General features: G+C 45.4%; 3 protein-coding genes across 6 annotated transcripts; all 3 read left to right on the top strand.

Moving 5' to 3' along the window:
- rbm4.1 (RNA binding motif protein 4.1) lies at positions 1-5,450 on the top strand. Of its 4 annotated transcripts, none has more exons than XM_076987302.1 (3): positions 1-365; positions 2,054-2,494; positions 4,140-5,450. In XM_076987302.1, exons 1-3 carry the CDS (start codon positions 143-145, stop codon positions 4,298-4,300), a joined length of 825 nt encoding a protein of 274 aa, XP_076843417.1. In that variant the 5' UTR covers positions 1-142; the 3' UTR covers positions 4,301-5,450. The 4 variants fall into 4 exon arrangements, with proteins under 4 accessions (XP_076843417.1, XP_076843414.1, XP_076843415.1 ...); XM_076987299.1 differs by having other exon boundaries at positions 3,033-4,352; XM_076987300.1 differs by lacking the exon at positions 1-365 and adding an exon at positions 1,612-1,761 and having other exon boundaries at positions 3,033-4,352.
- A 704-nt stretch (positions 5,451-6,154) lies between these two features.
- sf1 (splicing factor 1) lies at positions 6,155-16,979 on the top strand. Its single transcript, XM_076987298.1, has 12 exons — positions 6,155-6,574; positions 7,219-7,347; positions 9,488-9,563; positions 12,622-12,774; positions 12,870-12,959; positions 13,127-13,310; positions 13,418-13,533; positions 14,013-14,120; positions 14,213-14,399; positions 14,759-14,981; positions 15,103-15,267; positions 15,492-16,979. Exons 1-12 carry the CDS (start codon positions 6,328-6,330, stop codon positions 15,812-15,814), a joined length of 2,001 nt encoding a protein of 666 aa, XP_076843413.1. The 5' UTR covers positions 6,155-6,327; the 3' UTR covers positions 15,815-16,979.
- A 649-nt stretch (positions 16,980-17,628) lies between these two features.
- Positions 17,629-26,600, top strand: pygmb (phosphorylase, glycogen, muscle b). The gene is made up of 20 exons (XM_076987297.1): positions 17,629-18,004; positions 19,097-19,198; positions 19,492-19,570; positions 19,704-19,807; positions 20,027-20,158; positions 20,709-20,820; positions 20,968-21,050; positions 21,291-21,434; positions 21,635-21,727; positions 21,890-22,036; positions 22,194-22,357; positions 22,631-22,745; positions 22,927-23,028; positions 23,167-23,314; positions 23,583-23,641; positions 23,841-23,982; positions 24,178-24,385; positions 24,629-24,763; positions 24,962-25,028; positions 25,195-26,600. Exons 1-20 carry the CDS (start codon positions 17,762-17,764, stop codon positions 25,342-25,344), a joined length of 2,529 nt encoding a protein of 842 aa, XP_076843412.1. The 5' UTR covers positions 17,629-17,761; the 3' UTR covers positions 25,345-26,600.
- Positions 26,601-26,715: the final 115 nt, after the last annotated feature.

Below are 26,715 nucleotides of genomic sequence, written 5' to 3'. Positions count from 1 at the left end.
CGCCCGTTTGGCGTTGGCTATTTCGAGGATAGACGCCTCTCTGTTCCCCCTCCTCCTCCACCTCCTCCTGCTCCTCCTGCTCCTCCTTCCTCCTCTTCCTCCCTCTCGAGGATTAGACTAGCTCCCTCGGGCGTGGAAGCTTATGACCGACATACTGTGCCGCCATCCCCACAGTCCACAGCATCTGCCTTCTACTCGCGGGATCGTAGCCCAATCAGGAGAATTGGCACTGGATCTGAAGGCTACTCGTACGAGCGTTCGCGGCTTTCTCCAGTCCAGAGGAGCACCTCGTATGCCATCTCGCAGTCCAGTGACCCCCACACCGAGCGTGCACGATATGCTTTCTAAACAGCCCACATGCCAAGGTGAGCAATTAGGAATCGTGACTGTTGGCAGGAATTTGTTCTGATGACAAGATGGTATTCTAACATGTTTTACAGAGCATGTTTCTCAAAGGAGAAATGTGATCATCAGTCATTTAAAGTGAGTTATAAAGGAAGCTGCTTCTGTGGAGGCGTGCTTGTCTAAATGGTGGTTGGAGAAAGGAACCTTACAAATCTATTCTGTTGTTTTCCAGGTGCTTTGACACAGCAGGACTTTGTGATCATTTCTTCCACCTCACTCCAGTCATATAGATAAATAAACAGTGAGATGCAGGATTGGATCTTTAAAATTTAGGACTAAAAAGGCATATAGCTCAGTTACCTTTTACCAGCTTTGAGTTTTCTCCAGCTCTTCAATCATGTGATCTACTAGTTATTTACTTTTTAGTATCACACCCCTCACCCTCACACTTCAGGTTTGGGTCACTGTTTCACATTCAGTTCCATAATTAAATTTCTTGATCTGTTTTAGCAATCATCGCATCAACAGTCTATCTATCTTGGCATGGCAGGTGATATTTTAGAATAACTTTATTCGTCAAGTCTGAGTTCAAAAAGCTTTGTAAAGGAAATGAAATGAACATTCCTGTTCCCTCACGTCTTGCTTGTTTTCTTTCACACACACAAAGTGTATTGCATTACATTCGATTCTGTTCTTACTTTCTCACTTGCAAACAAGATGTTTGTGTATGTTATAATGTGACTAAAGCTGTGCATAAACAGGGAAAAGTTGTTACTTTAAGTGAGATTTTCAATTATATTGTAAGATTTTGGAGTGTTTCTACTTTTACTTTGGAACGATTTATAATATTTTGACCCAAATGAGGATTTATGGGTCAATTATTTAAGATGATAAAGAGAATTATTTTAATCGGTGTGTAACTTTTTGTACACAACGTTTTCCTGTTAACTGGTGGCACGAGGACATCTGGTGAAAAAAATCATCACTGCAAGCCCTTACTTAGTTTACCCATAAACCAGTGTTCACAGTGGATATACCAGATGTCGAGTACAACTATGACCAACTGTCACTCAGGGCTCAGTTAACCTTTGAGACTGCTGGTGTGTTTGAAACTTCATGGGTGTGTGGTTGGAAAATTTGTTTATAAAATTGATTTCTCTCGGAAGTGTGTGGTTTTTTTTTTAATCTTTTGTAATAAACCAATAGATTATGGTGAAAATATCTGGTGTATTAAGTTTTATGCTTCGTCGTAAATGGCCGCAGTAGATTTTGCGATGTGGTGCCAGTCGACCCCGCGAAAGGGGGCTGGGCGGAGAAGCGTGCGTGTAGTCACCACTGCGCATGCGCGTTTGATGTGTGCTTGGCCGTCCTCGCCATTAGAACCTAGACTGGCTTCATCCTGAAAAGCAAACGAAGGTATGATACCAAATCATTAAAAAAATCACTAGATTAAACCGATTAAGACGGATTGGGCGTACGTCGGTTGGTGTAAGCGACAGATTATTTGTGATTAGCGACTTCGGAGCGGAGACTTATTTAACGTTAGCAATTCCGCTCGGTTCGCACCATGCTGCTCTATTGTCCCGAGCAGTAGGCCCGACCCGCCACTACAGTAGGAACACTCGTGATGTTTTTCATGCTAAAGTTTTACTTTACGACTTGTTTTTTGTTACTATTAACACCACGTTTTCTTTCTGCTCTATCCCAGGGACTTGTGGTAACGGTAGAGCACCAAAAATGGTGAAAATCTTCGTTGGGAACCTCTCCCCGAACACGACGACGGAGGAGCTGCGAGCTCTGTTTTCTCAGTACGGTAAAATATCAGAATGTGATATCGTGAAGAACTTCGGCTTCGTCCACATGGACGACAAGGCGGAGGCGGAGGAGGCCATCCGCAACCTCCACCATTACATGCTCAACGGGCTCGCCATGAACGTGGAGATGAGCAGGGGGAAGCCCAAGGCCTCCACCAAACTTCACGTGGGGAACATCAGTAGTAGTTGCACCAACCAAGAGCTGCGGGCGAAGTTCGAGGAGTATGGGCCCGTGGTTGAGTGCGACATAGTGAAGGACTATGCGTTTGTGCACATGGAGCGAGTGGAAGACGCTATGGAGGCCATCAGTGGGCTGGACAACACAGCCTTTCAAGGTGAAGCAGCATGCAGATTTAGATAGCCTGTCCATTTGCAGGGCCTTCGTGTGACCAAGCTGAATCATTGTAATTTGGAAAGTAAAAAATATATATATTATTTTTTTCTCCCTTTGTATCAAATATGACCTGTAAAGCAGGTGAGTATGGAATTATAGAGAGAGAAATTACGGTTTAAAGGTATGTGAGCCGTTTACTTGGCTGCAACGGGGTGTTCTCACTGCTTTAAACAACTGAGTAGGGAAGAGACCCCTTGGCCATCTTTACCTAAAATTGTGTAGAAGTGTTTTGTGTACAATTGTATGCTTCACAGTGATCTTGATTGACCCATTTTGTGAGCATGACTTGGGAGCATTTCATCAATTGCTTTGACATTTTTTATTTAAGAAGTCCTGTGGAAGAAGTTGGACTGTCCATTTTGTTACTCTTTAGTCTATAAACCTTAAGTTTTAACTCGAGCCTTAATGGAGCTTACAAATCCTAACCTGTATGTGTTAAGTATCGTGGCAAATTGTGTTGCGTTTTTCTTTCTCCCAAGGCAAACTGTTGAGTGTGAAGCTTTCGACTAGCCGCCTGCGTACTGCGCCGGGAATGGGAGAGAGGACGGGTTGTTATCGGTGTGGGCAGGAAGGCCACTGGTCTAAGGAGTGCCCGCTGGACCAGAATGGCTCCTACCGAGAGGGCCCGGGCGCGGAAGGATTTGGTCCCCCGAGGTTCGCAGGGGGCGTTGCTCGTGGCGGTCGCGGTTTTCATCGTGGCTTCAGTGGTGAGCCAGGCTACGCTGGCACCTATGCGCCCACGCATGGCTTGGCGCGTGGAGCTGGTTACACTGGCCCCGGGTTCGGAAGGGGCACGGGCTATGACGGCGCAATGAGTTACGGTGTGCCACCGGGCTACGGCATTGGTGCGATGTACGGAGGCGAGGCCGTGTATGGCAGCGGTGGTGCGGGCTACGGCAGCGCGGTGCCCGGGTACCCCATGCGGCGTCCGTCCTATGACGAAAGGGATCCGTATGGGGTGGTGGACTACTACGAAAAGTATCGGGCGCGTCCGTATGGAACCAGTTATTTCGAAGACAGACGTGCTGTGCCACTTCCTGCCCCTCCTCCCCCCACGTCATCGGCCGTCGCGAGAGACCGTCTGTCCTCTACTAGCGTCGACCCATTCGAGCGCCGGCCCATTCCCCCTCCTCCGGCTCCCGTCACTGCATACTATGCCCGCGATCGGAGCCCGATCCGACGACTCCCTCTAGAGACGGAAGGATACACGTTCGAGCGCTCGCGCCTCTCCCCAGTCTCTTCGCTCCCCCGGACCACCGCGTACGAGATGCCGCGGGATCCTTTCGCCGACCGGGCGCGCTACGCGTACTAACCCTAGTACACGCCCGTGATCAGTAAATGTGCACGCACAGACTATGTAGGACAGTGTTCTCCGAGCATAGTGAGACCTCTGGACTCAACCGTGCGTAGCTTTCTGTATCAAATAGAAACCATGCTTATTAAAGTCAATTAATCTATAGTTGGGATTTTAGTAGTGTTTGTTTATTCATTTGTGTTTATGTTTATTCAGATGCTAGCAGGCAAACCCCAAGAGTGCCCTGATGATTAACTTGTTGTGTTGTGATGATGATCTGCTCTCTTTGCAGGTGTTCTTCGATCGTGCCTCCAGAGACTATTAGACATTCAGTGGTTTACTTTTAACTTTGCATTCAATACGTTCTGGCGTGTCTGTGGTGTTGCAGGTGTTATGTTTGTTTTAAGAGGAACATTTGATGCTTCGTCATGTCCATCACTTGCTGAGTATTAGTATTTCAGTCCTTTCTGTTCGTTTTGAAACATTAAATAAACCTCTGCTCATAGTTGGTGTTACAATAGTATTTTACACATCTTTTTTATTTCATAAGTTTTAAAATCCAGTGTTCATATTGATATTAACAAGCTTGTCTCCCATGGAGATGGTCAATATACTCTTTTACTAAATTCTTCCAACATATATAATTGGGTAGTTTTAAACTTTTTTTTTTTTAAGTTTTTTTTTTATATTTGGTGAGTTTTTAGGCCTGTTTGGGGATATTTTTCCAGATTAAAGTGACCCTTAATTAATTTTGGGTATCGGATACTACATCTATTATTGTTAAAATGTAGATACTAGTGAATTTGGAATCTTAAAAAAGGAGAAAATGCAGAATTAACTGAATGAAATTAATAAAGACCAGATTTGGGGCTTAAAATACACTTGGAAAAAAGCTGCACCAGTAAACGTTGGCTTTGATTTGAAAGACTAATTTGTGATGAAAAAAGGATTCTGTTTATTTCTGCTTGAGGAATTTACATTACACTAACAGGTTTGGAGTGCTAACATGAGTAGAGCTAGCCATGAGAACAAATAGTTAATACTTTTGCTTAAAACAAGATTCTTTGTGTCTGAGGAGCAGTACACTCTTAAAATTGGTTTCTTTTTTTAATATATAAAACTCATAATCTGAGAGACACTTTGGGGTGTTCGTGGTATGAAGTTAAAATCATAATCTAAAAATAGTTATGTTCAAGAAATTAAAAGGTCTTTTGATTATTTCACTAAATGTAATTCCCGTATGTTAATCACACCTAGCGATGCTCAAAATTGAAGCAAATTTTCACCCAGAAGTTTTTAATTATTTTTGTTTGTTAAATGTTCCGAGGCTGCATTCTGAACAATTGACACGGACTCCTTTGAACATCGTATTTGATTGGAGTAACATAGACAGGCAGTTTGCCACAATAGACAAGAACCTGCGAGTTCAAAGGAGGTTGTAATGTTTTTTATTCTAGTGAATATCTTTTTCATGTGTTCCGATGACCATAACCACATGGCAAATGTGGCCTGATTCAGCGGTATAGGGATTAGTGTCGTGAATATGCAGTGATGGATTGTAATTTCACTTACGTCCTCAATAAAATTACTGTATTTAGATGTATTCTTGTATTTATTGTTTTGTGCATTAAAACATTTCACATTGAAAATCAATTACATAAACATCACATTTAAAGGCCTATTTAAAATAAAAATACGACAGAATTGTATAAATTGATGTTCAGAAAAGGTTTGCTGTGTGAGAGAGCGAGAAAGTGTCGGGACGATAGAAACTAGATTTCTTTATTATACGACCCGGAGGTAATTATAGGTTTATATGAAATAACAGTTTTAGTAAATTGTGTCTTCATAGAGTTCATCTGTTACTATAGGTTTGAAATACATTAAGCAGATCTGAAAACAAGTCGGTTTATGTCGATTTTGTTTGTTCTGGAAAATGTAGTGTAATCATAAGAAATAAGCGTTGTGTTTCATTTGTGCAATCTGAAACACAACGCTTGCATTTGAATGGAAAGTGCTAAAAGTTTGAGCGTTTGCGACACACATCGGCTGCTCCATTTAGTGGGTGTAGGTCCGCCATGGCGCTCCACGCGATCGGCCGTCCCATCAAACCTGCTGGGCGGGTGTTTTCACCCGAGCGTGTTCCGCGGCGGTAGCTGAGCGGCGGTGCAGCCAATCACGCTTCAGTACGACCCGAAGGCGGGACAAAGGAGCGCCCTTTTATCCAATAACATTCGAGAACGTAAATGATTGGCACGCCCCGCGGCCAATTCCGTCACTCGTGCCCTACTCGCTGAACCTCCTTTGTCCACCTCGACTGACGCCATCTTGTCCGACCATCGGGTGACGGAGGTTCCGCAGTTATCGACTCCCGATTATTATTATATTATTTTTTTGTGTGAATATCGCGGTTACAGGATTGCAGAACAGAACATTTCCCCACAGAGGCTTCCGACCATAGGACGAGAACACGTTGGGAAATGGCAACGGGAGCGAACGCAACCCCGCTGGGGAAGCTGCACCCGAGTATCGGCGCTAAGCGGGGCTTCGACGCGGGGCCCGGCGCGGGGCTGATGACTCCGCCGGGGCCTCCCGTGTCCTTCCCCCTCCAGACCTTCCAGCCCACGCAAATGCCCAACGTGTCCTTCGCCCAGTTCCCCGGGGCCGTGGCCGCCGCCGCGTCGTTTCCGACCTCGTCGTTAGCCGCGGTGCAGTCGCAAGGCGGAGGTAAAGTATTCACGCCCAGCGAACGTGTGAGGCGGCGCGGCCTGCGCGGATCTAGAACCTTCGACGAGCGCCTCCGGTTCATTAGTGTCGGCTTATTCAGCTTTAACAAGTCGATACGGCACAGAGCAAACTAAACGCAGCATTCAGGCTCCTTAGACGCCCTTTTTGTTTAGTTCATGAGTAACATTAGCTCGCTAGCTGATAACACTACATTGCCAGGCCTGTGTCTTCTGTTTCTGTCCATCTGTTTCACTCATGGCGCCAGCTGTGGTGATGCTGGTACTACTGTTACTCCAGCGTTTACTGTTGGTGCTGTTACTCCAGCATTAACCTAGGTGCATCTAAACGTTGTGTTGTTTGTCGTAAATGTCATGTTTCATATTTGTAATCTACATGTAGGTAGGTAGTTATTGGGAAACTCCATAGCCAAGGACTCACGTAGAGGCATATTAACACAATATTGGCCCAGCATGAGAAGCATTTGTAGAGATGTTCCCAGCTTTGACCTTTTATTTAACTGAGAACCTGTAACTCCAGTTTTTTTTCCTCCAAATGTTTGTTCCTGCTCTATGCCGTGTTAGTGATCACCCCCTACATACATGTACACACGTGCTACGATGCTGTTTTGTTTTTTACCCCAACAGACATGGGTCAGAAGAAAAGGAAGAAGAGCCGATGGAGTAGCGAGACTCCTGATCAGAAGACCGTAATCCCGGGAATGCCCACAGTCATCCCGCCTGGGCTCACCCGTGAACAGGAGAGAGCTTATATAGGTAATTCAGAGACACATTTTCATCTTCAATGTCTCAGACTGAATGCACCCGTTATGTAGGTGTATACTGTGCTAGAAGAATTATACTCTCCTTTACATCCCCACAGCTCCCAGTTATGATTTTTTTTTTCAGTCTTCTTTTTCAAGTTATGTGCCCATTGCTTCATAACAATTTGCACATCACACAGAGGACATGGCTGCTGAACCTTATTAGTGGTGTTCAGACATTACTGAAATGTGCATGGCAAAATGCTGCCAAAGTAACGAGATCGGGTTCAGGTTTATGTATTTGCAGTGCTGCTCCTTAATGTCTGTCCATACTGAGCATGTTTGAGACTGTAATACAAGGTGCTTTGCTCACTTGCAGCTATTCCTAATTAATGCAGTAGTTTATTAATTAAGCACTGCGATTCTCGTAGTTGAGTCTCGCGTAATATTTTCACAGCTTGTATCCCATCAGACATCACGTGCCCCACAGTCTCTCTGTGATGTTGTTGCTTGTTGTGAATCGTCTTCTGGCTGTAGGATGTCATCACTGCTCATGTTAACCATGGAAAACATTTTTTTAACCAATCAAGAGTGGGCGAGGAGCAGGCAAGTGCAGGCCTAACATGGATTGCAGTCATCTTCATCAGCAGTGTGTGACTGTGCTGTGTAATGAGTTTGGTGTCTCCCATTCCTGTCAGGTGCTCTGAAGTGGCATGTGGTTTAGTTGTATTCAAAACCTCATGTGACTAATGCATCCTCCTACAGTATCAACATAATTCAATAAACGTTCCCTCAACTTGTGCCACTTGACTAGATTTGAAGCATGGATGCAGTTTTGCTAAGTTATAGAGCATTTTTCGAATTGCAGTAGTTATTAATGATTATAAAAATAAAATCCATGGCCAGTTGCCAGTATTAATTTATTTTTGGTTGAAATAACATGAAATTTATAGCATGGGTTGAAACCATGCAGGATGTAGGTGCTTGAAAGTACATTTAACGTTAGTTATATGGTTAGATAAATTATGAATCATCTGTTGGGTCTAAGCACTGCTGGAAAGTCACCATTCAAGTGGCATGTCAATAACAGAGTGAGTTATTGACGAGTGTTGGAAGTTTAAGAATTGATCCTCCCTGATGTGAACCCTGCAGCACTGACCAATGAGATTTGTGTTTATCTTCACATTTGTTGCTTTTTGCATCTTTCTTGCTTGTTCTCCACAGATAAAACACAACAAAACTGTGTTCCCTTAAGACTCTCGGGCCTTTAGGTTAGCACATAGTCTGAATCATCTTCAGTTTCCATTAATGACACCAGCAATGTTTATGTAGCCTAAATCTTACCCCCAGCCTAACGTTTTTGTTCACCTCCTATGCTTCCTTCTTAGTGAAGACGCAAGTCGAGTACTCACGTTAAAACCGGCATGCTAAATGTCCCTCCTCTACTTCAAAAGTCCCGTATGGTGGCCCAGGTCACAACATTTTAGCAATTAAGTTTTATTAGTATTTAGACAAGCAGTGTTTCACTCTGGCATGCCTTTTTAAAACACCACGTCATTGCACAGAGAGCTTCACTATATCTGATACTAGGAGAATTGGGGTGAATAAGTCGATGTATGAGATTGGAAATATTTTTGTTACAGGACTGTCAATAAGATGTTTGTTGAACTGGTGGTGTTGAAGAGAAGCCTGCCTCAGTGAACCTTTAACTTGTGAAATGTATTGTGAGGTTCCTCTGAAAGTAAATGCTTTATTGAAAACCTTCCCACATATTTGGGTTTTATCTTTTGAATTCTTTTTAGTTTTACTTATTATTATGTAAAACTTGCATAATAATATGCTGCTGTATTGTTTATAGAATTATTTGCTTTCTCATATAAGTTTGGAGATGTAAGGTTTACAGAAATTAGGAAAGGTTTCAGAAAGTCTTTCTAGCATAATTAAATGTTGACCTTGCTTCTTGACCTGTCATTCATCATGTTAATCACGTTTTCATTTTCTTTAATCTTTACAATGAAAAGTCACTAAAGTGAAATGCTCTGTTTTTCGGGGTTGTTTTTTTGTGTTTGTTTTTGTTTTTATTTCTTTTTTTGCCACTAACCACATTTTTCTCCATCCTTGTTTTTTTTCTTTCCTAACCTGATTTCTTCCAGTCCAACTGCAGATTGAAGACCTGACTCGTAAACTGCGTACAGGAGACCTGGGAATCCCTGTTAATCCTGAGGACAGGTCGGGATAATCATTTAAACCCAACAACAGTAACACTTTCTTTACCTCTTTTTGTCATCAATTATGAAGCCCAATTTAAAGAAAATGTCTGCTAATATACGTATCTAGATAAAAAAAATGAAGTTAATTGTGTACTTAGAGATGCAGTCATTTAGGTTTCAGGCAAGTTATAAAATGTTATACCAGGGAGTGTCATCTCTCTGCTTCTCCTGATTTCACAATGCTTTACTTATTATTATTATTAGTAGTAGTAGTATTTTTAGAATAGCACTTCCATTCTGATATTTGGAACAGTTTCCTTTTGCCAAATGCTTCTCAATTTGGTAATGATTTAAGGCAACTGAGCAGTTTCATGTGGAGAAGCAAAGGCATGACCAGTGTGTGGCTCTTAAAGGAGAATTCTGCTTAAAGGGATTTTCATATTTGTCTGTCAGTAATGTGCTGTGAGGTGAAACGCCGTTTGAATGGCCGCGTGCCTTCCAGTATTTAGATAACTTACTTCGGGCTTCTAAAGAGCAAAATGTTTTATTCTGTTTGCTGGTTCGCATCACAACCAGCAAGTGAGAGCCCTCCAACTTGGACAGCTGCATCTGTCATATTAGCAACAGGTCAGCGAGGCAAATATGAAAATACAATGCAGATTTGGAGTTCCCCTTTAAACTCAGCTTTTAGTATTAAAGTAAAGGAAGCACTTACTCCTAACAGTGTCGTTGCAAAATAACAAACAATTATTATTATTTTTTATTTAAGCATGGTTTCCTATTGATGCGTTCTGAAGATGGAATTAATTTTTAGAATTTAAATATTGTCGAGAACCTATTTTTAAACCATAGTTTTTTCAACATTGGAATATATTTATTTCCTGGTGAGGGGAGGCTATTGATTTAACATTGTTTATATTAATTCGTTGTAGTTCAACAACACTGGCAGCTAGTAGCTATTTGTAATTTATTTGTGCTTGTTAAGAATAATTTACGATTAGATTTAAAAGCTTGGACATTCTTCCATGTGTTGAAATAAGAATTTCACATTGGAGAATTAATTTCACATAAGTTCACATTATATTTAAATGAACACTGAAGATGATGGTTATTGGACACGGTCAGTTTAGTATCTTATCTGCTTCCTTTACTTTAAATGATCCACTAAATTATCCAATTAGTGTATCACAGCAACACGATGAACTCTTTCTGATAGAATAGTGAAGTATCAAGACTTTCACTAGTAATTATTTAACTGTTGTTCTATTTCTGATAGATTTGAGAGCTCTTAGAATTTTATTGGATCCTAGAAAGTTACACAAACGCAAGCTCTTTTTTACTGTATGTATATATATTAATTAATGTTCATATTAGTTCACATGACAGGCTTTCAAATGGAAAAAATGAGAGCTTAGATTGAGCATTAAGTGACAGCGCTGGTGGTGGGTCTTTACAGTGCATGCAAAAACAAAATAAAATAGTGACCCACGAATATATCGGCCGATTTGCACTTCGATAACGTAATGTGCCATTCATAAGTTATTATAGCTAATGTGATGATTTTAGAATGGCGTACATGCCAAAAATACTTCACAGACTAAAGAACAGGTGACGGAATAAAAAAACAATTACAGGTATCGGTTGCATTCGTGATAGTGAAATCTTTGCCACTTAGAACATGACTTCAAATACTGTATATGAATGTTTAAAGATAGAATGTCCAGTATCTTAAATAATTTGTTTATTATAATTTTTGGTTTAAATATTACCTACCCACCCCAACTTCCTAAAATCCACAATTCAGCATTATAAATTCAAAATTTCTACTCTTTGGTTCTGAATTGTTGGTTGTTCTGAAGGTCACTAATGATTTATCCAAACGGACTTTGACAGCTTTTGTCCAGGAATTTTACAGTATTCCAGATTTCCTCACTGGAAGACCTCTCTTGGAGGAGAAACCCTCCGACGCTGTCTTTCCTGGAGTAACCATAACCCTAATTAATAATGAAGGCTTGCTGGTAGTTTGCGTAAGCCTCTGTAAAGCAGTCGTTCTTCCGTGGTTCGAGCGAGAGTGTCTTTACTAGCCCCAAGCCCAGCTCTCCCCATCTGACATAGTCTCTCCAGCAGAATGTTAATCCAGAATTTCCACAGCACACCCCAAATCGAGGTTCTTTCTGAAGATCCGCTCATTCCAGGATTTTAGGAATTTTACCCCACTTCCGTGCGCAAACTAATTCTGGGGGAATTTCAGGTTGTCGCCGGTGGAGTTTGCGAGCAAAAAGTGAGACTTTCCCTCTGTTTTTGTTCTCCCCTCCCTCCTCTTCGAGTGGTCTCTCGTGAACCTGTTAACGACAATGCGACTCTCGGGGTTTTTTTTTTTTCTTTTTTTGGAGAGTTTTTAAAAAGGTTGACCTAATCATAATTCATTTTCTCTAACCCAAATTCCCCCTCTCGTAACCTTTTTCAAGCACAGAGCTTCGTAATGAAGCGTAACAGGTTCTCAGCATCATCCAGGGGTAAGGTATCGTTTGGAGACGACTCTAGAGCGCTCTTCTCAGGAGTGTGAAGTCTGCCACAGGCATCCAAAGATAATACTTCCTGTGCCAGATCTCTGCTTCCTCCAGTGTGAAGGGGTAGATTAGTTTCACCCATTGTAGATATAATAGGTTGATTAAACCCTGTCTTGGGTCTCCTGGGCAGATACATGGCTGCCATCTTAAGCTCTCTTATCCCCATATGAGCATTCAATTTTTCTTAGACTACAAAGAGACATTCTTTGTTGTAGGTTTCCCCAGTGAAAGACCAGCAAATTTCTTTTCCCTCCCTGGCAAAGGTAACAAGTTTGGGCTCCACTGTGGTAATGCAGCATTGGGGCAGCACTTGAACCTTTTAGGTGACCTCAAAAAGTAAAGGGGGGGAAAAGGCAAAATGGAAACACATGACGTGTCAGTCAGGACTAGGGAAGCGAGCAAATGAAGGTTGTGCTGTGTGACACTCCTCTGTGGGGGAGAAGAATCTCCTGGACAGGGGTTTACCCCCCATGTGCCTTTTCTCTCCCTGTTCTTTCCCCCCACCAGGTCCCCTTCCCCCGAGCCCATTTATAACAGCGAGGGCAAGCGGTTGAACACACGTGAGTACCGCACCCGCAAGAAACTGGAGGAAGAGAGACACTCGCTCATCACCGAGATGGTTGGGCTGAACCCAGAGTTCAAGCCTCCCGCTGACTACAAGTAAGAGCTCCAGCCTCTCTTGATTTTAGCACTCGAGTTTCCTGCTCTGGTTTCCCTCATTTTTATTGTTTTTATTTTGTCCGTCTGTGCCTCAGGCCTCCGGCCACCAGGGTCAGTGACAAGGTGATGATCCCGCAGGATGAGTACCCAGAAATCAACTTTGTTGGACTACTGATTGGGCCACGGTTTGTGTGATGAATCCAATACAGCTACACGCAGGGCCTGCTCTCAAGAAAACTTTTCGTTTTATTTGAACACAAAAGTCTTTCAAACCGTTTATAATTTACGCAAACATCCAAATTGCCGTAACCAAATTTGAACATGTTTGTCTCCTGCTTCCTGCCCTCCGCAGCGGCAACACGCTGAAGAACATCGAGAAGGAGTGCTGTGCCAAGATCATGATCCGCGGGAAGGGCTCGGTGAAGGAGGGCAAGGTGGGCCGCAAGGACGGGCAGATGCTGCCCGGCGAGGACGAGCCGCTGCACGCGCTGGTCACGGCCAACACCATGGAGAACGTGAAGAAGGCCGTGGAGCAGGTGCGGGAGGGCCGCCAGGTGTTTTTACCTCGCCGGGCCTCTGTGGAGAAACTGTGAGGACTGATGAGGTTTTGTGTGTGTGTGTGTGTGTGTGTGGTCCCCCACAGATCCGGAACATTCTGAAGCAGGGCATCGAGACGCCGGAGGACCAGAATGACCTGAGGAAGATGCAGCTGAGGGAGCTGGCCCGCCTTAACGGCACGCTGAGGGAGGACGACAACAGGTGAGCCCCGCTGACCTCTGACCCCAGTGCCCCCCGCATGCCAGAGCGTGCTGAGCTCATTTTAAGATTACCTGGGCATGTAGGCCAGAATATATATATATATATATATATATATATATAATATGAGTGTTATTTCGACATATGACCATGTGAGTGGAGTTTCCATAGTTTTAAAATGGCCCCACAACCATAAGTAGAGTGTGTTGCATTTCAGGCATTTAGCAGACGCTGTTATTCACACCACTTACAAAAGTGCTTTTGTTGTCTCCGCAGAAAAGTGTTCTTACTTGGCACAAGTTAGACAGAACTAAATGTCTCCTAGTTTGACACATGCAGTACAATATGCAGCTACAGAACACAAATCCAGTCCTGTTACTAAAACTGCACACGTGGAGTGAAATGTCAAGCCTTACAGTTGGCTATACACCAGCGTATGGGTGCACATCACCGTATATTCACTACAAACGTCCCCTCTGCAGGATTCTCCGCCCGTGGCAGAACTCTGAGCCTCGAAGCATCACCAACACCACCGTGTGCACAAAATGTGGAGGAGCAGGACACATCGCCTCCGACTGCAAATTCACCAGGTGACCCGCCTCGCCCTGCACCCGCCTGCTGCTCCTCTAGCTGACAGCCAGCCTGCTAGCGCCTAACCATCACCTGTACACCCCCACTGTAGCACCTACACCCAGAGGCAGGGCGAGCCCCCCCAGTCAGCCCAGGACAAGGCCCGTATGGATAAGGAGTACCTCTCTCTGATGGCGGAGCTGGGAGAGGCCCCCGTGCCCTCCTCCAGCGGCGGACACAACAGCTCGTCGTCCAGCGGCCCACGGGGAGGCGGCCCCAGCAACAACCAGCCCCCTCCGGTGAGTACGGGGGGGGTAGAGGGGGGGCGGCACAGGCCCGGGGCTGCAGGACGCCCCTGTGGCACAGCGCAGTTCCAACAGCTGAAGGAGTCTGAGGTGTGGGACTGTGTCTGTGCTGGGGCAGTACGTGTGGGGTCTTTATTTAGACGCACGCCTGTGGTGTCATTGGCTGAGCTGGTTATCAGTTCAGTCGTGGCAGAGCCGTGGCACCACATACAGATACTGACAGGTCCATGTTCAGCCTGTGTTGATACCATATCCTGGTTTTATTGTTTCATGTTGTATATAACTCAATAGCTTCTAACAATATCCACGTCTATATCTTCAATGGTTAAACATTCGCCCTCCTCCGTCCTCAGAGTCGGCCGCCCTGGATGAACTCTGGCCCGTCTGAGAACAGGAACTTCCATGGAATGCACGGAGGTCCTGGAGGTCACGGTGGCCACCACAACTTCCCTCCTCCCATGCCCAGTATGGGGGGGCCACCGATGCCCCCCAATCCCAACGGGATGCCTCCTCCCTGGATGCAGCCACCCCCTCCCCCCATGAGTCAGGGCCCAGCTCCCCCTGGACACCCCATGGGTGAGTTTCATTTCCGGAGTGAAAGTTCGGCGAATAAGCAACAGAAATGGAAACGTGGAAAATGAACAATAAACAAGATGAGATAACAGGAGTTCTTCTTCCTCTCTTGCCACCTGTGCAGGTATGATGCCCCCCCCTATGGGTATGATGCCACCTCCTCCACCCCCGCCCAACAGCCAGCCACCGCCACCACCCTCAGGGCCCCTGCCACCATGGCAACAGCAGGCACCACCCCCTCCACCCACCAGCAGTATGGCCACCAGTGCTCCACTGCCGTGGCAACAGAGTAAGTATCCTCGAACATATGCAAATCTTCCTGCACCACGTGATATTCTAGACTAACGTAATTTGAATCGCCAGAATTCAGTTTACGCGTTTATGTACTTTGGAATAAATTTAAGGTGGGGGTGGACAGTGTAGTTAGTTGGACAGTGTGAAGAGGCTAAATTCTGTTTGTTGTTGAGCTAGTGGTCCAACTGGTTTACATGGCATTGTCCTCGTCTCCCACAGACACCACCACCACCTCCACCTCAGCAGCAGGTAACCTTCCCCCCTGGCAACAGCCCCAGCCCTCGGCCGCCTCCGCCGCCCAGCCTCCCCCTCCAATGGGAAACCCCTCCATGGTGCCCCCTCCCCCTGGAGTCCAGCCTCCACTGCCACCTGGAGCCCCGCCCCCTCCTCCTCCCCCTCCTCCAGGTTCCGCAGGCATGATGTACGCACCCCCTCCACCACCTCCACCTATGGACCCCAACTTCGTCACCATGATGGGGATTCCAGGGATGCCCCCGTTCGGGATGCCCCCTGCCCCTCCACCACCACCTCCCCAAAATTAAACCCCCACGCGTCTCCGTGACGGTCCATCGCAACTGCAGAAGAGAGTTTTGATGATTAAAACAGGACTTGGATCTGTTATTGCTTGACATATTGTTAATACAGCTGACGAATAGCTCATGACTTTTTTTTTTTTCTTTTCAAAGTTTGTAAAGTTGCTTAACTTAATTTGTTCCTGATTTTAAAAATTGTAGTGTTTGATCATTTGGTAGATTATTTGTGTTTGTACTTCGATGTTCAAGGAATGGTATGTGTTTTTGCAGGGCCATTATCTCACAATTGGCCCAAATGTTAGTGCTAATAGACATTCCAGACCATACAGAACAGTATATTAAACAGCAGTCATGCCATTACGAAGCTGGATGTTTTTCCTCTATGAAGAATTGGCAAACATGAGTTATCCAGATACATGTTTCATTTTTTTTTTCATGAACGTCCCAATACCTGAAAAGCTTTTGTTGAAGATGTTGCCTTCCTTGAATATTTTTGTAATTCTACGTCAACTAAATAAAAGTTGAAATGTCTTCAGCGTTAGGCGGTAGGAACTGTGCGGAAGTGCAGCCCTCTTCGCTTGTTTTGCTCTCGCACACGTGCTCGGTTCGTTTCTCGTGTGAAAGGAACGTCGCAAAGAACGTGGAGGAGTGCCGGCCAGGTTAAGGCAACAAAAATGAGACTAAGCTTCCTGAATTTTAAATCTACTGTTTTTTTTTAACGGGGCTTCGGTCCCGTTAGTATTTTTTTGCTGAATTTGACGGTCGGGCTCACGTTCTACTGGCCTAATTGGCTTAGTGTACAAAGTATGTTTCATGGAGCTTCATTGAACTCTGTGAGGTGACGTTTGGCCACGTGGACCTGACTGCAAGCGTAATGCATTGTGTGATTAAAATTACGGTGGATTCATCACTCTGCAAGCCCTTCTGCCTCCACAATACACGCGTGACTCCTGGGTTCGTATGCCTTCATGTGTGTGTGGCTATTACCATAACATGTAAACTCACCAGCAGAAGATTATTGGCTTATTTTGTTTGACCCAGGCAATTTTGAGTGTTCAGTGCTGAGTACTCCACTAGTTATTTTTATTGTGTATAAAATTACAAAATGCACACAAAGTGAATATACATTTTGTTCTGTATTCTTAAAAAAAATAAAGGGGATTATACATTTGTATTCAGACGGTCCTGTGAATCTCTGAGGGGTGAAATTCAAAGTGCACCGTGAAAAAATATGAATCTGGATGGACAACTGGCAGCCATAACTTTGCGTGTCCCAGATCAGACGTCACCCACAGCTTCTGTGTCCGCCTGCCTTTGTCCTGAGCGCTGAATGGTTCTTCTCACTGGTGCCAGGGTTAAACATAGCGCGTGTGGTTAGTCTCGTGTGCATTCCTGCCCCACGTTATGAACCCCCAGCCTCTCCAGTGCAAGATTAAAGATTATTAAAGTGTAGATTAATTTATGCAGAATTTATGCAGCTTGTTTTTCAGAGAATCTAGGGTTTCTTAGTTTGCCCCAGGATTTATTTTAGAATGGATTTCTAAGATGGAGGAGTCATTGGGGGTCCCAACATAAACTACAGTAAGGATATTGACTGGAGCAAATTTACACATCTGTGGCATACAAGGTTTTCCAAACTGGTCGATGCTGTCATCTTCAAACTGGGCCCATTGGCCCTGCTGTGTTCACCAGTCGTGCCCGGTAAACGTTCCCTATAGGTCGGCTTCCTCATCCAACGGCAAAAATATTGCAATACAGTAATCCTATTGGTCAAACCCGTCAACGGCCCGCCCACAATGCGCTATAGCTGCTTTGGCCGCAGTTAAATGGGCCTCCTCCGTCTGGTCTCGCCGTGTAACTGCATCTCTGTGCGGCGCACTGCATCACACGGGCCACCACCATCATCCTCGCTGCACCAGCCCCGTCCAAATACGACAATATCCAAACGGGTCCAAGATGTCCAAACCCCTGACGGACCAGGAGAAGCGGAAACAGATCTCGGTGCGCGGTCTGGCCGGGGTGGAAAACGTCGCCGACCTGAAGACCAATTTTAATCGCCATCTGCACTTCACGCTGGTGAAGGACCGTAATGTGTCCACCAAGCGGGATTACTACTTCGCCCTGGCGCACACCGTCCGGGACCACCTGGTGGGGAGATGGATCAGAACACAGCAGCACTACTACGAGACCGACCCGAAAGTAAGCGCTATTTGATCCTCCTGTCATCCGAGAGAGGAGGGGAAGGGGTGATGGTCGCACTCCTCCGCTCGTGTCTTCTTATAGTATCAGTACAAAATCGTGTTTTTTAATACAAATATATGATGCATCAGTTAATATTACCTCGGTAATGTCGTCCACCCTTCTGGAGTGATGGTCAACTGAAATAGCTGTATAGCGTGTTACATAAGCATAATGGGGTGTCGGATAGCAGGATGGACATTCACACTTATTGAGAATAAAATGTTGCACATACGAGAGCTGTGAGATCTTTAATAAAGGTTTAGGATTAGGATTAGTCTTTATCAAACCTGCAGGGAGGATGCGAGATTGTGGAGTTAAAATGTAGCAGGTTGTCGCCTCCCCGTTGTGTTGTTATGTAATTCTCATGAGGCTGATAAACCGTCCAAGCCTTCCAGAAGAATAATATAATAGCAGATCTCAAGTGTGTGTCACGAATCCACAATAAGACAAACAATAAGTGCATAATAAATCATGATCGATGTGGAAATGAGTGGATCTGCACCATACAAGGCCGTTTCGAGGTCCGTCATGGGTGATTATAATGTAGTGTGTGTGTGTGTGTGTTTAGTGTGCAGAATGGCCGGCATCCTCACACACGGTGTAACCTTTGTTGGGAGGTCATCCCACCACCTATTTATACACGGACACAAATGCCAGAGTGCACAGACATTTTGTTCTTATTTCCCGACTGCATTTCTACCTGTTACGCGACATGAAAGCAAAAGCGAGCAATGCTGGTTCTGGTTCTGGGTGTAAACGGTGAGATGTTTATCGGTCGTACACGATCGTGAGGCCCGGAGACCCAGTCGGTGTGATCCGCACAGTTGCTGTCGTTATCTGGAGCTCACGACCAACGCCACGAATCAAATTACAGCCTCGACATTTGGTGTCGAGTTGAATTCACAACGTTGGCGTTCCGATTTCTGCCCACCTGGTCTGAAACGTGAATACATTAAGTGGGTTTAATATGCGTTCGTCTTACTGCGGGAGAACGCAAGAACGTATGACCTCTAGGAAGGGACGTGACTCTCTGTCTCCCCCTGTGTCCAGCGCGTGTATTACCTCTCACTGGAGTTCTACATGGGCCGCACGCTGCAAAACACCATGGTGAACTTGGCCCTCGAGAATGCCTGTGACGAGGCCACGTACCAGGTGAGACGTGCTCTCATCACTGTTTCCAACACAGCAAAATACGATCTAAACTAAATACAGTTTGTCCAATTGTACGTTACTATAAACCAAGTCTGTTTACATCAAGTACAAGACACAGATTCATAGTGCAACAGACTTTTTAATGTTTACATTAAATTACACTCCATGTGGAGGAGACTGTTAAAATCGTAAACGCTGCCACTGGACGAACTGTATCCTCACTGTATGTCCTTAATAAAACTGCATCCTCACTGTATGTCCTTAATAAAACTGCTGTGAATGTGTGTGTGCAGCTGGGCTTGGACATGGAGGAACTGCAGGACATGGAGGAGGACGCTGGTCTGGGAAACGGGGGTCTGGGACGCCTGGCAGGTCAGAGGTCACCCTGGCTCCTCCCTCATCTGCACGCATGAGTCTTGCTAGTGATGGAGGGCTGCTGGGTGTGGGATAACTCTCCCCCCATCTCTGTCTCCGTCTCTGTCTCTGTCTCTGTCTCCGTCCACAGCCTGCTTCCTTGACTCCATGGCATCCCTGGGTCTGGCAGCCTATGGCTACGGCATCCGGTATGAGTTTGGAATCTTCAACCAGAAAATTGCTAATGGCTGGCAGGTGAGTAACTGTCTGGTTTGTGTGAGCGTGTGTGAGTGTGTGAGTGTGTGAGTGTGTGAGTGTGTGAGTGAGTGTGTGAGTGAGTGTGTGTGTGAGTGTGTGTGTGAGTGTGTGTGTGAGTGTGTGTGAGTGTGTGTGTGTGAAAGTGTGAAGGAGAGAAACTGTCTAAAGCTATTAGACCTGTTGCTGTGACACATCACAATTGACAATGGGTAATAGGTTGAGGAAGCAGATGATTGGCTGCGCTATGGCAACCCTTGGGAGAAGGCCCGTCCCGAGTACATGCGTCCTGTGCACTTCTACGGCCGAGTGGACCACGGTCCTGACGGCGTCAAATGGGTGGACACTCAGGTAAGAACAGAAGTATCCGTACATCAGTACATCAGAAGCACCCAACCCTGAAACTGTGATATTTTTTTAAAGGCATGTGTGCTGAGACAACATGGTTTAATGATTGCACATTCTCTTGGCTTCCCATAAGCCAGCTCAGAACAAGAAAAGTTAGAGCTTGGAGTTCAGCAGCTAATGAATTGCATTACTTTAGATTACTTAATTGAAACTAGAGGGCTGAGCTGTAATAGTTTAACCGCTGTGCTTTCTACACCTAGACAATCTGCTGCACTGCAGTTTTGCTCCCCTAATTGTAATTTTACGTGATGTAATCTAATCTAATTTGATAGATCTACCTTAAGCCTTTAGATTAGTCGGAGGACAAGTGTTAGATTAGGGTTGGAATTGAATTCTGCAGAGGAGCAGATCTCTGGGGCAGAACTGGACAGCACCGGCAGACGCCTTCAACAGAAGTGCCAAAACCCACCCTGAAGTTCTCAGAGCTACTTACAGTCTTAGTGACCCCAGTTGTAGATGCCGTCTCCACAGCAACACGTGTGTGTTTGGACAGGTGGTTCTGGCCATGCCCTATGACACGCCAGTCCCGGGATACAGGAACAACATCGTCAACACCATGAGACTCTGGTCGGCCAAGGCTCCTTGTGAATTCAACCTTAAAGACTGTGAGTCTTTCACTATCCATTCACATTCAGGAATGGATGCATGTCCTTTTTGAATGTTAGTATTCTGCAGTTTTTATTTATTTTTAAAGACAAGTACAAATGTTACAGTATCCTAACACCATGCTGTATTTGTACTGTATTCAACAGTTAATGTGGGTGGCTATATCCAAGCTGTTCTGGATAGAAACCTGGCAGAGAATATTTCCCGTGTGTTGTACCCCAATGACAACGTAAGTATCAAATTTATTAAATCAAAAAATTGAATTACCTTTAGGAACAACCCCCACCGTCTTGATGGTGTCACTGTGCTGTTTATCAGCTGAATATGGATAACAGCTGTTAAACATCTGTATGTGTTTGTGTTTGCGTGCGTGTTTGCGTGCGTGTTTGCGTGCGTGTTTGCGTGTGCGTGCATATGTGCATGCGTGTGTGTGTGTGTGTGTGTTTGCGTGTGTGTGTGTGCGTGGCAGTTCTTCGAGGGGAAGGAGCTGCGTTTAAAGCAGGAGTACTTCGTGGTGGCCGCCACACTCCAGGACATCATCCGCCGCTTCAAAGCCTCCAAGTTCGGCTCAACTGAGGTGGTGCGCATGGACCTGACCAAGCTACCTGACAAGGTGAGACCTGACCTTCTGGAGAACTTCCGTTCCTACAGACTAGCACGCGTAGCACTTCATTCACATCACCCACGCATATGTGAACGTCGCAGCTAAGAACAGCAGATTGCACTGCTGAGCAATATATCTGAGGCCTATAAGTCTGATTGAGAGTAACCCAGAGCACTGAGCTGCCATTCTGTCCTTCCTCCGTGGATCAGGTGGCTATCCAGCTGAATGACACCCATCCAGCCATGGCCATCCCGGAGCTCATGCGCCTCCTGCTGGATGAGGAGAAGCTGACCTGGGACCAGGTGAGCCGTGGACCACACGCCTTCGTCTTCACCACAATAAATCCCAAATGATAATACGCATAAGCTGACATTTTCTAGGCCTGTTGATTATTTATGCTGAGCTCTGGTCCGCCGTGTCAGATTCCATGGTTATGTGATATGGTATTGTCTTCTCCCCTGCAGGCGTGGGACATCACCGTACGCACCTGCGCTTACACCAACCACACGGTACTGCCAGAGGCTCTGGAGCGCTGGCCCGTGGACCTGTTCCAAAACCTCCTGCCCCGACACCTGGACATCATCTACGAGATCAACCGACGCCATCTGGACGTGAGTTGGAGCTGAAACGGCTTCTCAAAAACTTGTCGCTCCGCACCAAGCACGATATTACACGCCGTGCAGCGTATCCGAGGTACATTCGCTGTGACTGAGGTGTTTGCTTAGTCGGTATCACTTTCGTCTCACTCGTCTCACTCGTCTCTCTTAGCGTATCTCCTCCCTGTTCCCCGGTGATGAAGACCGCCTGCGACGCATGTCTCTCATCGAGGAAGGCGGGCAGAAGAGAATCAACATGGCCCATCTCTGCATCGTCGGCTCGCACGCCGTGAACGGAGTGGCTCGCATCCACTCCGACATCATTAAAAACACTGTGTAAGAGCCACGTGATGCGACACGCCGCGTGACATGCCACGTGACACGCCACGTGCTATACCTGCTCACAGCTTCAGCAGCTGAACTGGAGATGCATGCTTCCCTGGTGCTAGGTAGGGGCACGGCTTTGGTCACCTGTTCGCCAGTGTTGATAAGGTTTAAACCAAAATCTTCACAAGCCTACAGTAGGTTTACTGGGTAATTCATATAAGAGATCACTTGGTGTCGTCACCATGGTCTGTGGACGCTCCTGATGAATAGTGCTGTCTGCAGGTTTAAGGACTTTTATGACGTGGACCCACAGAAGTTCCAGAACAAGACCAACGGTATCACTCCCCGTCGTTGGTTGGCCATGTGCAACCCCGGCCTGGCGGAGGTCATCGCTGAGGTGAGGGGACCTTCTGGGACGTGACGGTGAACCATGTCATGGATGTGTGTGGTAGGAGGGTGATGGAGTCGTGCTTTGGGTGTGGTGCTCATCATAGAGTGTAATGGTGCCTGTGAGGTGGGGGGTCGTGGGGCTGTTGTGGATTTAGCCGCTCTTATGGGTCTTTCTTTAAACACACCAGAGAATCGACGAAGACTACATCCGTGATCTGGGTCAGCTGAAGAAACTCCTGAAATTTGTGGATGATGATGCCTTCATCCGGGATGTCGCCAAGATCAAACAAGTGAGAAGATCTAATCTAATCCAATCTCTCACCTGTCGGTTACTCAGTGTTGCTGACTTTGCTGCTCGTCCATCCTCACACCAGAAATACCCCCGTGTTCCGCCGCATTCACACGCTCGTCCTTTTTTGCTTTCACAGGAGAATAAGATGAAGTTTGCGGTGCACCTGGAGGAGCACTACAAGGTGAAGATCAACCCCAACTCCATGTTTGACATCCAAGTGAAGAGAATCCACGAGTACAAGAGACAGCTTCTGAACTGCCTGCACATCATCACCTTCTACAACCGTGAGGACTCCATCTTCTCCATCTTCTCCACCTTCTACCACTCCGCTTCAGCCTACAACTAGTGTCTAAACCACATACACTTCAAATCATTAGAAAATTATGTGGTAGAATTCATGAAAATCATGAAATGAATCATGAAATTCATGAAAATCTACCACATGAAAATCATGTGGTAGAATTAATGAGGATACTGGTGATTTTACTCGACTATGGTTAATCTGGGTCAGGTAAGCTCGGTCTCATTTAACATGAATATTTCTCCACTCAGGCATCAAGAAGGAACCCAATAAGTACTGGACTCCCAGAACAATCATGATTGGAGGAAAGGTGAGAACGATTGCATTTGACTGACAGCTAACCTTCCTCTACATCAAAACAGTGCTTTCTCTCTTTCTTTTTTCATCGTTTGTTTTATGCCAACTTGCATTCTGCAGTCTCTCTCCCAACGGTAAACTCAGAGACTTTCAACAGTTCACTGCTGTCAGGTTCTGTCCTACTCAGCACTGCTAACTCCGTTTGCCCCAAGGCTGCTCCAGGCTATCACATGGCAAAGATGATCATCAGGCTCATTACTGCAATTGGAGAAGTGGTGAACAATGACCCAGTGGTGGGAGACCGCCTCAAAGTCATCTTCCTGGAGAACTACAGGGTTACACTGGCTGAAAAAGGTAGGCGTGGCACTGTAATCTGTATTGGACACTTTCCTGCTGTTCTAGACACACCTCTTTTACCTCTTCATCTCAACCTTTTTATTAGGGCAGGGAGTAGATGCTTTAGTTCACACAATGCCGCATGTTTTTGTTCATGTGTGTTTTTCGTTTTATTTATGTCTTTGACGACGTCTCTCTATCCTCTGTTTGTAGCGGTACCGGCAGCCGACCTGTCTGAGCAGATCTCCACGGCGGGCACAGAAGCGTCCGGAACAGGCAACATGAAGTTCATGCTGAACGGCGCTCTGACCATCGGCACCATGGACGGAGCCAACGTGGAGATGGCGGAGGAGGCCGGAGAGGAGAACCTCTTCATCTTTGGCATGAGGGTGGAGGACGTGGAGGCCATGGATAAGAAAGGGTAACAACTAAAGCTGAGCAAACACAAGAGTTGAGCTGATCTTTATGTAGCTGCTCATCTTCACCATCTCGTTCATTCGCTCTAAGAGATTATAGACGATTACACTGTTGTACACGATCCAATCACCAAGTCTCGCTCACATTACATGTTTTACTTTTACTAAAATGTGCTTTGCTACTTAGAGCAGTTGTTTCACATAGTTTGCTTGCTTCAGTCATTTGCTCAGACACATCCTGTGTCCAGGTACAATGCTTCTGAATACTACAATCGCATCCCTGAGCTGAAGCAGGCCATCGATCAAATTTCCGGAGGTTTCTTCAGCCCCTGCCAGCCGGACCTCTTCAAGGATGTGGTCAACATGCTGATGAATCATGACAGGTGCGCTTCCTCCACTGCATGCCAAGTAAAAAAAAAAAAAAAAAAAAACCCCGCATGTAACTGTAGTAACAATAGAAGACAAAACATTATATTTGACTGGAAACATTCCCATCAGGTTCATCAGTTCATTCTTTTGTCCTTCATCTGTTCTCTTGAGTGATGTCATTACTCCCTCTTTCCTTATCTTCTCTTTTGCAGATTCAAAGTATTTGCTGACTATGAGGACTACATGAAATGTCAGGATAGAGTGAGTGCTCTGTACAAGGTCAGTGTAGCTCTTTACAGCTTTTCAGTTTGTGGCTGTGTCAGCCAGTATATGCCCGTTAAAACTCTCTGGGGGGTTTCTGTCAGTGTGAATTGAGTCCAGTGCCTTCCAGAAAAACACAAAATGATAATGCAATTGAAACCGTCTTGTTTATGCCCACCAACAGAACACTAAGGACTGGACCAAGATGGTGATTCACAATATTGCTGGCAGTGGCAAGTTCTCCAGCGACCGTACCATCTCCCAGTATGCCCGTGAGATCTGGGGGGTGGAGCCAAGCTTGGAGAAGATCGCTGCCCCAGATGAGCTACGCTAGGCAGCTAACCAGCATGCAAGAGCTCCCCCTGCTGGAGCCATTCCATCTTCAGTCGTTGTCTCAGTTGTGAAGACACCAAAGTGGTCCTGTCATTACGTAAAGAAACGCACCCCCCCACCCCGCCCCCGCTTGCTGTGGGACAGCCAAAGTACCTCACTTCTTCTGGTTCACTGGCTTCAATCTCAGAGCTTAAATTTCTGCTGTCTTTCTTGCCTCTATCTCTATATATGTGTGTATGTGCACTTTTGTAAGTCGCTCTGGATAAGAGCGTCTGCTAAATGCCGTAAATGTAAATGTGTGTGTGTGTGTGTGTGTGTGTGTGTGTGTGTGTGTGTGTGTGTGTGTGTGTGAGTGTGTGAGTGTGTGAGTGTGTGTGTGTGAGTGTGTGTGTGTGTGTGTGTGTGTGTGTGTGTGTGTGTGTGTGTGTGTGTGAGAGAAAGAGAGTGAATAGTACTTTTGTCTCATGCTATTTGTTACAGCCATCCATTTGAACCAGAAACCATTTAAGCGGTGTTAGCCACAGGCACACGAATGCTAACAATTTTTTTTGCAATATGTAATGTTGAAATGGTATTGTCTTCCACTCATAAACAGAACAACAGAAAAGAACCCAGTTATGAATAAGAAACACATACTCAAAAAACTGTGAGATCTGAGGTTTCCCGCCTCAAGTTGACTCTATCGGTGCATTAAATCTAGACTTCTGTCTTCTCTTCTTATCGCACTTCGAGAAAAGTTGTCTGAGTATGTGCATGTGTGTACCTACATTTCTCTGTGTGTGTGTGTGTGTGTGTGTGTGTGAGAGAGAGAGAGAGAGAGAGAGACTGTTGAATCTTCTATCTCTTCAACCACTCTGTTTACAGTTTGACAAGTGAGTCACCTGGAAAATCTTAAAGCTTTGTCCCAAATCACCAAACATGTCCAAACTACAGCATATTAATCCGCTTTTGTCCTTATTCTACTGGAGGTAATCCAAGAGTGTTTGTTTAAAGCTTCGTAGCAGAAAGTTACCACTGGAGTGTGGAGTACAATACACTGTGTCTGTAGGTACTGAGTGTCTGACCAAGACAACACTGTAGTTTTACTGTATTACTTAGAGCAGGCCAGTAAAGCTAAAGGAGATATTCTGTATGTAGCTCTGGGCTATGACGATTCGTGGCTGGGTCCAAAACCTACTCTGTGAATATTGTTTCATCACAGTCCAATCACTGAAAGTCCATTATAAGATTATAATAAAGCTGATAGATTATACAGTCGTATTGGGTCCGCGTCGTTTTTAAATTATTATAACTTTCAGCGCTTGGTGGTCATGGCGGAATTTAGACAATGTCTAAGCATTTTGGGTTTCTTCTAAGAAAATGAAATGATTGC

Source organism: Brachyhypopomus gauderio, unplaced genomic scaffold (genome assembly GCF_052324685.1).
Source record: "Brachyhypopomus gauderio isolate BG-103 unplaced genomic scaffold, BGAUD_0.2 sc52, whole genome shotgun sequence".
Taxonomy (NCBI): Eukaryota; Metazoa; Chordata; class Actinopteri; order Gymnotiformes; family Hypopomidae; genus Brachyhypopomus; species Brachyhypopomus gauderio.
This window is presented reverse-complemented; position numbering and strand designations above follow the sequence as displayed.